At 46.9% G+C, this 12,900-nt stretch overlaps 1 protein-coding gene across 1 annotated transcript in view; it reads left to right on the top strand.

The window, feature by feature from the left end:
* The window catches only part of USP39 (ubiquitin specific peptidase 39), a 660,051-nt gene that overhangs the window by 598,474 nt on the left and 48,677 nt on the right, over positions 1 to 12,900 (top strand). The window contains exon 11 of the mRNA XM_069619032.1: positions 11,833 to 11,968. Coding sequence (XP_069475133.1) covers positions 11,833 to 11,968 — 136 coding nt within the window. The remainder of the gene's footprint in view (positions 1 to 11,832; positions 11,969 to 12,900) is intronic.

Raw genomic sequence — 12,900 nt, 5'->3', positions numbered from 1 at the left:
GAAAGGGCATCAGCTTTACCGTTCTTTGTACCAGGTCGATAGGTAATTATGAAGTCAAACTCGGCAAAGAATAATGCCCAACGGAGTTGTCTAGAGGATTGGGCTTTTGCGGTTTTCAAATATTGCAAGTTTCGGTGATCCGTAATCACAGTAACAGTGTGTCGGGCCCCCAGCAGATAATGCCGCCAAGCCTTAAAGGCAGACTTGATAGCCAGAAGTTCCTTGTCAGTAATCGTGTAATTGATTTCAGGAGGCGAGAATTTGCGGGACCAAAATGCCACGGGATGCAACTGATTGGTTACCGGGTCCTTTTGTGATAGAACTGCCCCCATGGCAAGGCTTGAAGCATCAGTTTCCATGATGTAGGGGAGTTCGGGGCGAGGGTGTTTTAAGATTGGTACAGAGATAAATTTAGTCTTCAAATCCTGGAAAGCTTGTTCCGCCTCAGTAGACCATTCAAAACGTTTGTTTTTCTTTAACAAGGCAGTGATGGGCTGGACTATTCGAGAGAATTCGGGGATAAACCTGCGGTAAAAGTTAGCGAAGCCTAACATGCTTTGCACACCTTTTACGGAGGATGGTGATGGCCATTTGAGAACTGCATCGACCTTCTTTGAATCCATACGCACTCCGCCAGGTGATAATATGAATCCCAAGAATTCAACTTCAGTCACGTTGAAAACACATTTTTCCAACTTAGCGAAAAGTTTGTGTTGACGCAATCTTTCGAGGACCATTTTCACGTGTTTACCATGTTCAGATTCCGATGAAGAATAAACGAGGATGTCGTCAATGTAAACAACAACACACACATCTATGAGCTCTCTGAGGACATCGTTCATAAAATATTGAAAGGCGGCCGGGGCATTGCAAAGTCCGAAGGGCATGACCTTATATTCAAATAGCCCATACTTGGTGCGGAAGGCCGTCTTCCATTCATCGCCCTCTTTTACTCGTACCAAGTGGTAAGCTCCTCTAAGATCCAGATTTGTATATATGCATGCTTTTCTGACTTGGTCCAGGAGTTCAGGGATCAAAGGTAACGGATATCTATTCTTAACGGTATCTGGTTCAGGGAGCGATAATCTATACAAGTTCTAAGGTCTCCTTCCTTTTCTGGAACGAAGAACAAAGCTGAAGAAGCAGGGGACTTGGAAGGACGAATAAACCCATTTGCCAGGTATTGATCCAGGTATTGTCGAAGGTGAAGGTTCTCAGGCTCGGTGAGGGCATAAATTCTACTACAAGGAGGAGTAGATCCAGGTATCGGGTCTATCTGGCAGTCATAAGACCTATGAGGAGGTAGAGAGTTAGCCTGATCCTTCCGGAAAACATCTTGGTATTCTAGGTATTCGGGAGGTAACTGGGGAGTCTCTGAAGAAATTGCTGCCAGTGCAACACCAGGTGGAGGGTGACAAGTAGAGACACATTCTGGAAACTGGACCGTTCTTGCTCGCCAATCGATCAGAGGATTGTGTTTCTCTAACCAAGGTATTCCTAGAATAATCTGAAACTGAGGGGCTTTGATCACATCGAACACGATCTTCTCATGGTGTCCATCTTGACTTACTAGCGTCACCTCTTGAGTGGTATGCGTTACTGGCCCGGAGGCTATCTCCGTACCATCCACCGTAGTAATGACGTCCTTTACAGCCTTGGGACAAAGAGTTAGATTCATCCTCAAAACCATTTCATGATCCACATAATTGCCGATGGCACCGCTGTCGACGTAAGCTTCAATTGCATGTAATCGATCCGGATTATCAGGGCTAATGAGGACCATAGGTATCACGAAATGCGAGGTCACGGAACTGGTTTTCACGCTCGGCAAGAGGACCTCTATTCTTGTCGGGCGAGGTCGTTTCCCTGCTCAGCGTTTGTAACTTTGGTAACTGCAGCTCCTACTGCCTTCTTGGCAGGTTTCACCGGACAGTCTCGAAGAAAGTCCCCTGAGTTTCCGCAATAGAGGCATAATTGCAACTGTTTACTCCTTTCCCGCTCCTTTTGTGTTAGAGGACCTTTCAGACCCCCTATTTGCATGGGTTCCCCGGAGTCTACTCCTTTGGAAGGAGTTGGCGGTTTGGAAAATACTCGAGCATCAAACTTGAAACGATCGGCCTTCCTGTTCTGCAGTCTGTGATCTATTTGAACGACTAAGTCTATATAGTCCGAACAATCTTGTGGGGGATTCACTACTTGGGCTAACACATCTTTGAGCTCTCCACGTAGACCTCTATAAAACAGCGTAATCCTTTTGTCCTCAGGCCATTGAGTTTCCACTATCAGTCTGTTGAAAGACGCAATATAAGCCAAAAGGTCTTGATTACCTTGTCGCAACGAAAGAAGCTCATTGTCCAAGGCCTGCCCCTGTGAATGTCTTGTGAACAGTTTTTCCATACTGAGCTGAAAAGCTTGAAAATCATGGAGGACCGGATCATCTTGATTTACTAGAGGGATCGACCAGTCTGCCGCATTGCCACTAAGGTACGAAAGCACGACAGCTACTTTAGCTTGATCAGTTGGAAAGGCTGCTGGCCGGCATAAGAAATGCAACCGGCACTGATTGATAAATACTGCAAACCTCTTTGGGTCACCAGAAAATCGTTCGGGCGGAGCCAGAGGTACATTCCCAGGTAGGTTGATCTGCACTGGATTCATAGAGGATGTAGAAGGAAGATTTCCCCCAGATGCGGGTAACGGGGTCTGTCCGGCTTGTGACTGTAGCAATTGTCTAGCGAGATCATCTGTTCGCTCCTTGGAAATAATCAGTTCCCTTCTTAGAGCGTTCGTTTCCTGACGGGCTGCATGCACTTCTGCCCTTAGTTCCCCAAGTAACTGGGCTAGCTGGTCGGTATCCGAGGTTTCCATAGCGCCTGGACGGGAGTTTTGTGGTAGGCTTTGCGTTCTGTAACGCTCCCCTGATTCCCGTAGAGGCGCCGGTCTTGACTGGGCGTATACCGTATCTTCAAAGGTGATGTGTAACACACGGCTGGCTCTTTGGGCTGGACCTCTGTGCACTGTATGTCTGACTCGAAGGGTAAGATGTCTGCAGATAGAAAATATGGGATTAAGGAACTGGGTTATTGAATGTCTTTCTCTTCTTCCCTCTCTCTTCTCCTGTAGAACCCCAAAGGTTAACGCTCTCACCTTAGGTAAGTGAACGTCGTGCTCTCCATCTGCCTCGGGGCAGGGTGCTGTAACCAGTTTCTTCACTGGATAAGGGGAGCAGGCCTCTTGACTTCAGAGGACTGCTGTCCGTCGTTTACTGCACGAACGGTAAGTTTCGAGTAATCCTAATGTCTTTAAAGTCTTTAGTAATGATGTCTCTTGTTTTGCAGGGTTCCGGCGATGGCGGATGACGGGCTGAAGTGAGTTGAAGATGGAGCCCGTGTGATGAATAGAAGCGCCTGGAAGCACGTAAGTAAGTGCTTGTTGCCTGCTTCACAATGCGCTCTGTCTTTTTATTTTGTAGGTACAAGTTCAGAGCGGCTGCAGGGTGCCGGAATACCCACTGGGTTAGATGTGGAAAGGAGTAATGGCACGTGAGTATTAAAGTTCCCCAATGTCTTTAAACGCACCTTGTTTTGTCTTTCAGATGCGGGATGCAGCGCCGAAGGCCTCCGGAGCGTGCAAAGAGTTGGTAAGCTTTTGTCTTTCAGATGCCGGAATGCACTGTGAAGACCTCCGGAGCGCACGAAGAGTAGGTAAGCCTTTGTCTTTCAGATGCCGGAATGCAGTGTGAAGACCGTAATGCTAACCTGTTCTTTCTTGTCTTTATAGGTGTTGCTGAAAACTGGATTCAGGATGGTAAGCCTTTTTCCTTAGGCCCAGGATCAGATGCAGAAGACACGATGAGCGTTCTGCTGCAGAGGATGCAGAAGAACGCAAAGCAAGATTCATCCATCGGGTGTGGTTTAAATAGCCTCCTGTAGTGCTTAGGTGTCTCCTTCCACAGCCACGCCTAGGTAAGAAAAGAGTTCCTGCTTTCCAGAAGAGTTCCAGTGTTCTGAATCTAGGGAGTGGCTCCTGCCCCACCCAACAGGAAAAGTAGTTCCAAACAGAAGAGGATCAGAGGCTCAACTGGCAGGCAAGTAAGCAGCATGGTCTGCTGCAGGTAAGTCCACCCAAGCATTATGAGCCCGGCGCTTCCAGCGCTGGGACTGGGCATATTTATGAGCCTGGTGCCACTGGCGCCAGGACTTGGGTCCCAAAGGTCCCAATTGGGACTGGTTGGCACTCGGAACCTGGGTTATAGATCTGCTTCCAAGGGAGTTGGGAAAACCCTGACCTTTTGGAAGCTGAGATCATGACACTAAGGCTGCTGACTTGTGGGTTGCCAACAGGGCCACTCACAAGGATTCTGGGGCTACTCGGAAAAAGGATGAGGGAAAACAGCCAAAAAAGGACTCCAAAGAGAATTCTAATAATTCCAGAGGGCCCCAAAAAAACCAAAAGGGTAAGCCACCAGGGAAACCAAATCAGGCTAGTGTACCTCCTGGTGCCAAACCAGAAGGAGGTCAGATCAAGCCACCATTCCAGAAAGCATTTGGTAAATGCTTTGTTTGTGGCTCTACTGACCATGTGAAAGGAGATCCCAGATGTAAGAGTAAACCTTCAGGGGTCCAGCTTGGCTCCTTAGCCTTTGCTCCAGAGGAGGAAGTATAAATGGCAAGTGGAAACTTTCTATTACTGGCTGATGAACCCATTGGAGTCTCAGCCAGTGTCTCTGGGTCTGTGGGAACAACAGAAGTTAGATGTCTATAATTCTATACCAGATAATACTAAAGAGTATTATAAAGTACAGTGTCCAGGTGAATGGTCAGGAGACTCCTGCCATCTGGGACACTGGAGCCAGCATAACTGTGGTGTACAAATCGTTTTTTCAGGCTGAGGATGTTGCTAAGGCCCCCAAACGCCTCACCAAGTTAGCTGGAGGGTCTGTGCAGATGCTTCCCCAATTACCAGTTCTCATCCAGTGTAATGACATGACTGTGTAGATACCTGTCAGCATACAAAGTGAGGTGCCAGGAAGGGTTCTGCTGGGTAATGACTTGAAAACTCTTGGAGGGAGTAGTGTCACATACCCCCAGACCTCCTAGTAAAATGTTACAGGAGCTCACCAGACCTGCAAGGGAGAGAACCATGAGAGGTACTCCCAAGGAGATGATGATGAAAGAGATCACTCCTACTCCACTGGAGATGTCAGCTGCTGTCTCTACGAAAATACAAGAAAAAGGGAAACCTAAAACTTCTAAAAAGAACCTCACAGCCAGCACTCCAGTGCAGCCAACAAGGACTTCCCCTAGGTTGTCCAAAGTTACACCAGTAACTCCCCCTCCAGCTGAGGCTGAGAGGGAGGTACAACCCTGTGTGGTTGAACTAGACTCTGAAGAAGAGCTAGTGGAAGGCCAAGAACTCATTGGAGATCTGGATCCTGTTGACCATCATGAGCTGCAGTCTTTACTGGCAGAAGGTGGACCCAACAGGGCAGACTTCAGTAAGGGACAGAGAGAATGTCCAACTCTGGAAGGTCTTCGCCACCAGGCAGATGCTCAGGCTGAAGGGCAAGAGCCTGGGAAATATAGGTTACACTGGGAAGATGGCCTCTTCTACAGTGAACCAACCGAGTCTGCACCTGGGGACAACAAACGACTTGTAGTACCCCAAGAGAACAGACCACAGTTCTTGCAGTTAGCCCATGAGATTCCTTTGGCTGGTCACTTGAGTTTCAAGAAGACTAAGGAAAGTCTCTCACTCTACTTTTATTGGCCAAAGATGGGGGCTGAAGTAGATAAATACTGCAGGAGCTGCCACACCTGCCAGACCTCTGGAAAGGTTGGCTCCAAGAATGTGGCACCTTTAGTGCCTCTCCCTGTAGTGGGAGTCCCATTTGAGAGAGTAGGGATTGGCATTGTTGGTCCCCTTGATCCTCCAACTTCCTCAGGCAACAGGGTTATACTTGTTGTAGTAGACCATGCTACTAGATACCCTGAGGCAATTCCTATGAGGACTGTTACAGCTCCGGCTGTGGCTAAGGCCCTCCTTGGTGTTTTTTACCAGGGTTGGGTTTCCTAAGGAAGTAATCTCTGACAGGGGGTCAAATTTTATGTCCCACTACATGAAGGCCATGTGGAAAACCTGCAGAGTTACTTACAAGTTCTCAACCGCATAACACCCTCAGACAAATGGGTTGGGTGAAAGGTTCAACAGAACCATGAAGAGCATGATAGGTGCTTTAGAGGACCCCCTTAAAAGAAAGTGGGACCTTCTACTTCCATGCCTTCTCTTTGCTTATAGAAAAGTCCCTCAGGAGGGAGTAGGTTATTCTCCCTTTGAACTTCTCTATGGTCATCCGGTCAGAGGTCCATTGGCCCTGATCAAGGAGGGGTTGGAGAGTGCTCCTTCCCCCAAGCCAGTCAGAGTGAGTGACTACGTGATAGGTCTCCGAAGGAGAATGTCACAAATGATGGCAGAAGCAAGTGATAACTTGAAAGCTGGACAAGCATTGGTCAAGCACTGGCACGACCAAAAGGCTACGATGGTTGAGTTTACTCAAGCCCAGCTAGTTCTCGTTATGATTCCAACAAGGCAGAGGGCCTTACAAGACAAATGGATGGGACCCTTCAAAGTTGTGGGTATACTTGGAGAGGTCAACTATCTGGTGGACTTGGGCAACCCCAAGGAGGCTCCAACAGTCTTCCACACCAACAGACTAAAAGCGTATGTCTCCAGACCTGATGTAGGAGCTTTTCTTCTAGCATCATCAGAGGAAGAAGAAGAGAGTGAAGCTCTTCCTGATCTCCTCAGAGGCATACCTTTAGACGAAAAGTTTGAAGGAGTAAATCTCTCTTCAAATCTGACACCTGAGTAACAGGAAGAGTGCGAACCTATGTTGAATCAGTTTTCCTCTCTGTTCTCACTTTCACCAGGCTTGACCCCTTGGGGACAGCATGACATACTCACTGGTGACTGTCTGCCAGTCAAAAGCAGAGGATATCGAATGTCAGAAAATGTAAGAACCCACATCAAAGGTGAGGTCAACAAGATCCTTGATCTCGGGGTAATAGAGCCCTCTACTAGTCCATGGTCTAGCCCAGTTGTGTTAGTACCAAAGGCAGGATATAAAGAACTTAGATTCTGTGTGGATTACAGAGCTCTTAATGTAGTCACTAAGACTGATGCCCACCCTTTGCCAAGGACAGATGAGTTGGTGGATAGACTTGGTGCAGCCAAGTTCCTCAGCACATTTGACTTGACGTCAGGCTATTGGCAAATAGCCCTGACAGACATGCCAAGGAGAAAACTGCATTTTCTACCCCAGTTGGCTTATTCCAGTTTAAGGTTATGCCTTTTGGATTGAAAAATGCACCTACTACGTTTCAAAGGATGGTAAACCAGGTTCTGAATGGGATGGAGGACCTCTGCTTGGCATACTTGGATGACATAGCAGTGTTCAGCAATTCCTGGGAAGAACATGTGGACCACCTGAGATATGTTTTACAGGCTCTTGGAAAGGCCAATCTGACCATAAAGGCAAGTAAATGCCAGATTGGACAGAGCAAAGTGGTCTACCTTGGACCTGAGGTAGGAGGTGGAGAAATAAGGCCTTTGCCCAGTAAGATTGAAGCTGTGCAAAATTGGACAACACCTACTACTCCGACCCAGGTGAGAGCCTTCTTAGGTCTCACTGGGTATTACAGGAATTTCATTGAGAACTATGGGTCCATAGCTTCTCCACTGAATGTCATCTCCTCTCCTAAATTCCCTAAAAAGGTTAGGTGGAATGAGGAATGCAATCGGGCCTTTGAAACCCTGAAAAAGGCTCTTTGCCAAGCCCCAGTACTCGGAGCTCCCGACTACTACCAAACTTTCATTGTGCAAACAGATGCTTCAAATGTAGGAATAGTGGCAGTCGTCAGTCAACTGGATGGGAAAGGTAGGGATCACCCCATTTGCTTCATCAGTAGAAAACTAAAGGATCCTGAAACAAGGTGGGCAACCATTGAACGAGAGTGTTTTGCTATTGTGTGGGCTCTGAAGAAGTTTATGCCATACTTGTATGGTTCTACTTTTGTCATTCAGACTGACCACCAACCCTTGAGATGGTTAATGCAAACGAAAGGGGAAAACCCAAAACTATTGAGATGGTCAATCTGCCTGCAAGGGTTTGATTTCACCATTGAGTACAGGTCAGGGTGTCACCACCAAAATGCTGATGTTCTCTCTAGGATGTATGTCATTGACTAGAGGTATGAGATTCATCCAGGAGTGGATTAAATCCTCCTGTCCCTTAGTCTGTGGGGTCTGGGGGGTCGGGGGGCGAGAATTAGGGAGAATTCTTTCTTTAGGCTGAATTTCCTAACCTAGTGAGTCCCCCAGCAGCTTTGCTGGATTTCTGGAGTTTGTTTTTTTCCTCCTGCCAAGAGTGAGACTCTTTTTCTCCCACTCTTGGACATGATTTATGGTATTCCTTTGATTGGTAATGTGTTTTATGGGCAATTGGGGTCCTTTACTCCATAGGGTCTCATGTGTTTTTCCTATGTGTGTTACACAGCACCCTCCGTGCAGTAACACAGGGGTGTCATAGTGACACCCCACCATAGACTCCATACTCTGGGACTGACTACTGTCTCCCAGGGCATGTAAAGTCACCATTGGCTTGACTAGTCCCAAATTAACAGAAACCAGTACAAACCATCATATTGTGGACGTACTGGTCGGGGCAATTCGATTGCCCCGGGGTCTGTTAGTCGAGGGGGCACGTCTCCGTCCCCCCTGATCGAGTTTTGGCTGGTGGCAGTGGAAACTACTTTTTATATTCAACCGCGAATATTTCCCTATGGGATTTTCTCATTGTTCGAGGCTACCAACTTTTAATTATTTAATTCTCATAGCCTCAAACATACCGCCGGTTTATTTAATTAATATTCTCTGGTTGGTATTTTTTGCCAAGACTCGATTCTAAAATGGCGTTTGTGTTCTCTTCTGTGACTCCAACCCAAGTCGAGCCCTTTGTTCCACTTTTTGGTGGGCTTCTCCACAGAAGCCTCCAAAAATGGTGCCACTCGGTCTGGGTACCACAGGGGGTGCGGGAGGGGGATTAGGCACCCTGGACTGAGTTACCTTGGTAACTCAAGTCGCACTCTTGTGTGATTGGCCCAAGTTGTGAGCCGGCCGGCTCACCACTTAGCATGTTTGATTGACAGCTAGGCTGAGTGAATGGGGGTATGCTGCATAAAAGCAGGGCTTTGGGGACTGGAACTTCAGAAGTCGCCACAGGACCTGAGAATCCGACGAGGGAGAAGCTGAGCCGACCTACCACGACGACACCACCGGTGGAGCCCTGCAGAACCGACTCACCACTTCCCGACGACAGAGAAGATCTCCCAGCTGGAGAGGCTTCTTCCCTTGACTGGTGGGCACAACCAGTTTATATTTCTTTCTTCGCACCCCAGACCGGTTTGTGGTCGAACTGCCCGTGCCAAGCACCCCGGCGGCCGGATAGCCACTCGCCACTGAACCACGAATCAACGGACCGCTCCTTGTGCCTGAGAAACTCCGCGTTTCTTTCCTGGCAGTGCAACAGACTCCTGTCTTCCTCCACGACGAGATCCTCTCTTCCCCCGGATGAAACTTGCATCCGCTGCCAGGAACAACTGCCCCCGCTGGAGTGTTCTCACCACTTTAAGGTACCGTGTCCCCCAGGCCTCCCATTCTAAAGATTGCTACAAGGTAATAATAACTCCTTAACCTTCTGGACTGGGCTGGCCGCCTTGACCCTCTAACTGGTCCCTTTCTTTGGTCCAACTCCTTTTTGAACCATTACAAGACTTTTGTGCACTGCAACCGTGTGACATTGGACACATTTCGTTTCGATCCTCTTAAAGCTGATCCGGCCTACTGACTCTGAATTCACGGTTTTACTTTGCCTTCCTCTCTTGTTATTTTCTTGTAAAAGTGTTGGGATCTGTTTCAAATTGTTCTCTGCTTTTCTCTCCCTTTTTAAAACGAACTATTAGAGTGCCATCTACGTTAAGCGCTCACCGCTGTCTGAAAATAAGTGGGGCTTTACTTAAGACTTGTCTAATATTCTTTTAAGGGAGTGTATATCCTTTAGTGACCGTGTTTTTGAATTGCTTACTATTAGTGCCTGTGTGTTTTTCTAGATGTGGTTTTAAATAAATAATTATATCTCTTTTACACCAAGCCCTGGCCAGTGTTTACTTGTTCTATTGTGTGCTCTTGACCTATTGTGAATACTATGTATACTGCCTAACTCTTCTTGAGGGAAGTCTGACTGCTCAGCCACAGCTACCAAGTGAATCTGTGTGGTGCAGACTGCTACCACGAGGGTTTACTGACAAACACCTGTAGTCTTAAATCTTTTGCAGTGGTCCCAGAGGGAACTGCACAGGTTTCTGCCTAACACTAAGGACTAAGAGTACGTTAGTCACTATGGTGAGTAACTTATAACTTCTCCAGCATTGGTATCTTTCATGGATTTGCATGCACCCGCTGGCCTCCCCCTGCAGGCAAACCGTGATTCGGGTTTCCTCTACTTTGCAGGTTAAAATATGAAGGGAAGCCGCGGGGCGGGGGTTTTTATACCGAGTGTCCTATTCGGTAGCCTAAAGCTCCCAAAAAGGACGTCGATAGGACTCTAAGATGTCGAAGTTTTCCATAGGAAAACACTAGGTTAAAGTTACCGAGGTTTCCCAGCCTGACGGGAAATATTCACAGCATGTGAATCCATGAAAGAGAACAACGCTGGAGAAACGGAGTTACAGATAAGAAACTACTCACTTATTTGCCTTTGGTGGTCCTCAGAAAGGCCAAGGTTTGTCAAAACGATTGGCCATGCAACCACTGTTGTGATGAAGTGTTGGCTTCTCCTTGCATTGCATCTGACAAGCTGCAATGTGGAAATCTCCCCATATCTTTGCGGGGCACTACTGTCTTGATGAATATCCCAAGACTGAACCCACAGATGGCCTGGGGATGCTGGAGCATCTCTGTGCTAGATGGTACGTGCATCCTATTTTCGCACTTTAACCAAAACTTTCTTGCATTTACACACACTTGTATATGTCGATTCCTGCTAATATCTAGGCTACATTTGGGGCACCACTCTGACCATATGCATGCCAATACTGCTTGATATTCTATTCAATCATGGAATCTATGAAAGATCCAATGCTGGAGAAGAATCCTTTACATACCTGTGACTGCAGTTCTCCAGTGTTGGTATCATTCCTAGATTCACATGAGGCCCACTCATCCTGGTGAGGCTGCAGATGTAGGAATGCTTGGTCACATAACTAGGGGCTGAACCTGAACATGGGTGCCTGGAGTGGTGCTAACGCCTTTCCACCACATTGGCTGGATAAAGCTGTAAATTGAGCCTTCCTTTTTGTTCATAATGTGTATGCAATGTATTGCTGTAATGAATATAGTAGCTTAGAAGTGTAGTGTTGGAAAACCATCCTGACAGTGTTTCTGATCAAACCGCCCACCTATGTGTTCAATAAATACAAATATTCTGTCATTTTAGAAAGGGGTCTGCTAGAAGATCATTATCTATTGTAAGATTATTTTTATATGATGTGAGGCAATGCAAGATATGTGTAATTTGGCCATCATTGCTTTTTGCTCCTTTCAAGACTTCCCCATCAACAAGTGACTAAGTATACCACACTGGGCTGTCAGACGGTCCTTGTTGTTGGCAACCATAGCAGTGCTTGCCTTCATTTCTATATTTGTAGTCCATTACCAGTCTGCTTGCCATGGCTTCGTGCATGGTGTTAATATTGTTCTTACCTCTTTTTACTGCAGGAACGTTGATCTGCGGGAGTATCTTTCCGAGGAGGCCCAAGCTTCACACAAGCACACTACCTATGATCTCATCGCCAACATTGTGCATGATGGCAAACCCAATGAGGGCGCTTACCGCATACATGTGCTACATCATGTAAGTAAGATGGGCATGTGTGAACAGTGGATGCATGTTTAAGTGCCGGTCTTGGAATTAAAGCAAAATGCCTGGCACGGTCACATTCAATATTAAACATCCACAGTAGGTGCTTCTCAAAGTACCTCAGTAGAAGGCTGGGCAAGATGGATTGCTTGTGCAAGTGCACTTGAGTAAGTTAGTGGTAGGCATGTGCTAGGATGATGTTTTTAGGCCTTCTTTTTAGGGCCCAGATATATCAAATACTTGTTTTGTAGGGAGTTTTCTCATCGTTATTCTGACTTTCCAAGTAGTAGTATGGCTGCTCAGAAGTGAAGTATGCTTTAAAGGTACATAAAACATGTTTGATATACACACAATAAGGAAAGGGCCACACAATAAATCTACAAATATTTCTGAGGCATGTGAATCTATTTAGGCTTGCATGCTTTGCACAGACCTCCATCTAGTGGTTGGTGCAGAGTATAACCAGGTTCTCACTTCCAATGTAAGAAGGTTGTTAAATGTTAAAGGTATTTGTACCGTGCACCGTCACCAACCGAGTTGGTCCCCAGGCGCTCTGGCGGATCTGCAAATGAGAACGTGGGATGGGTTAGCAAGGTGAAAAGGGAGTAGGATAGTGAGAGGAGTGGTGTTCTGTTGGCAGCTTCAACACAGTATACGTCGAGTGCTGAGCTTTGGTGCGAGTATTGGATCAATGTCAGTCCTCGTGTGCTGTTGGTGCGGCTCATGTGTTGTTGCGGAGTTGTGAAGTGCGTGCGGGTTGTTGTGTGGAGGAGATGGTTGCGAGAGTTTTTGAGTGAGAATGTTGAGCTATTTTTTGGGTAGTGGGTTATATGATATTTAACATGCTAACATTCACTATTCTGTCTTAGTGTGGCATCTGCCAACCTTCACAATCCCATCAAGAAGCGACTCGCGCTAAAGTTCAG

The sequence above is a fragment of the Ambystoma mexicanum genome, chromosome 10 (assembly GCF_040938575.1).
Source record: "Ambystoma mexicanum isolate Mex_15411 chromosome 10, UKY_AmexF1_1, whole genome shotgun sequence".
NCBI classification, from domain to species: domain Eukaryota; kingdom Metazoa; phylum Chordata; class Amphibia; order Caudata; family Ambystomatidae; genus Ambystoma; species Ambystoma mexicanum.
This window is presented reverse-complemented; position numbering and strand designations above follow the sequence as displayed.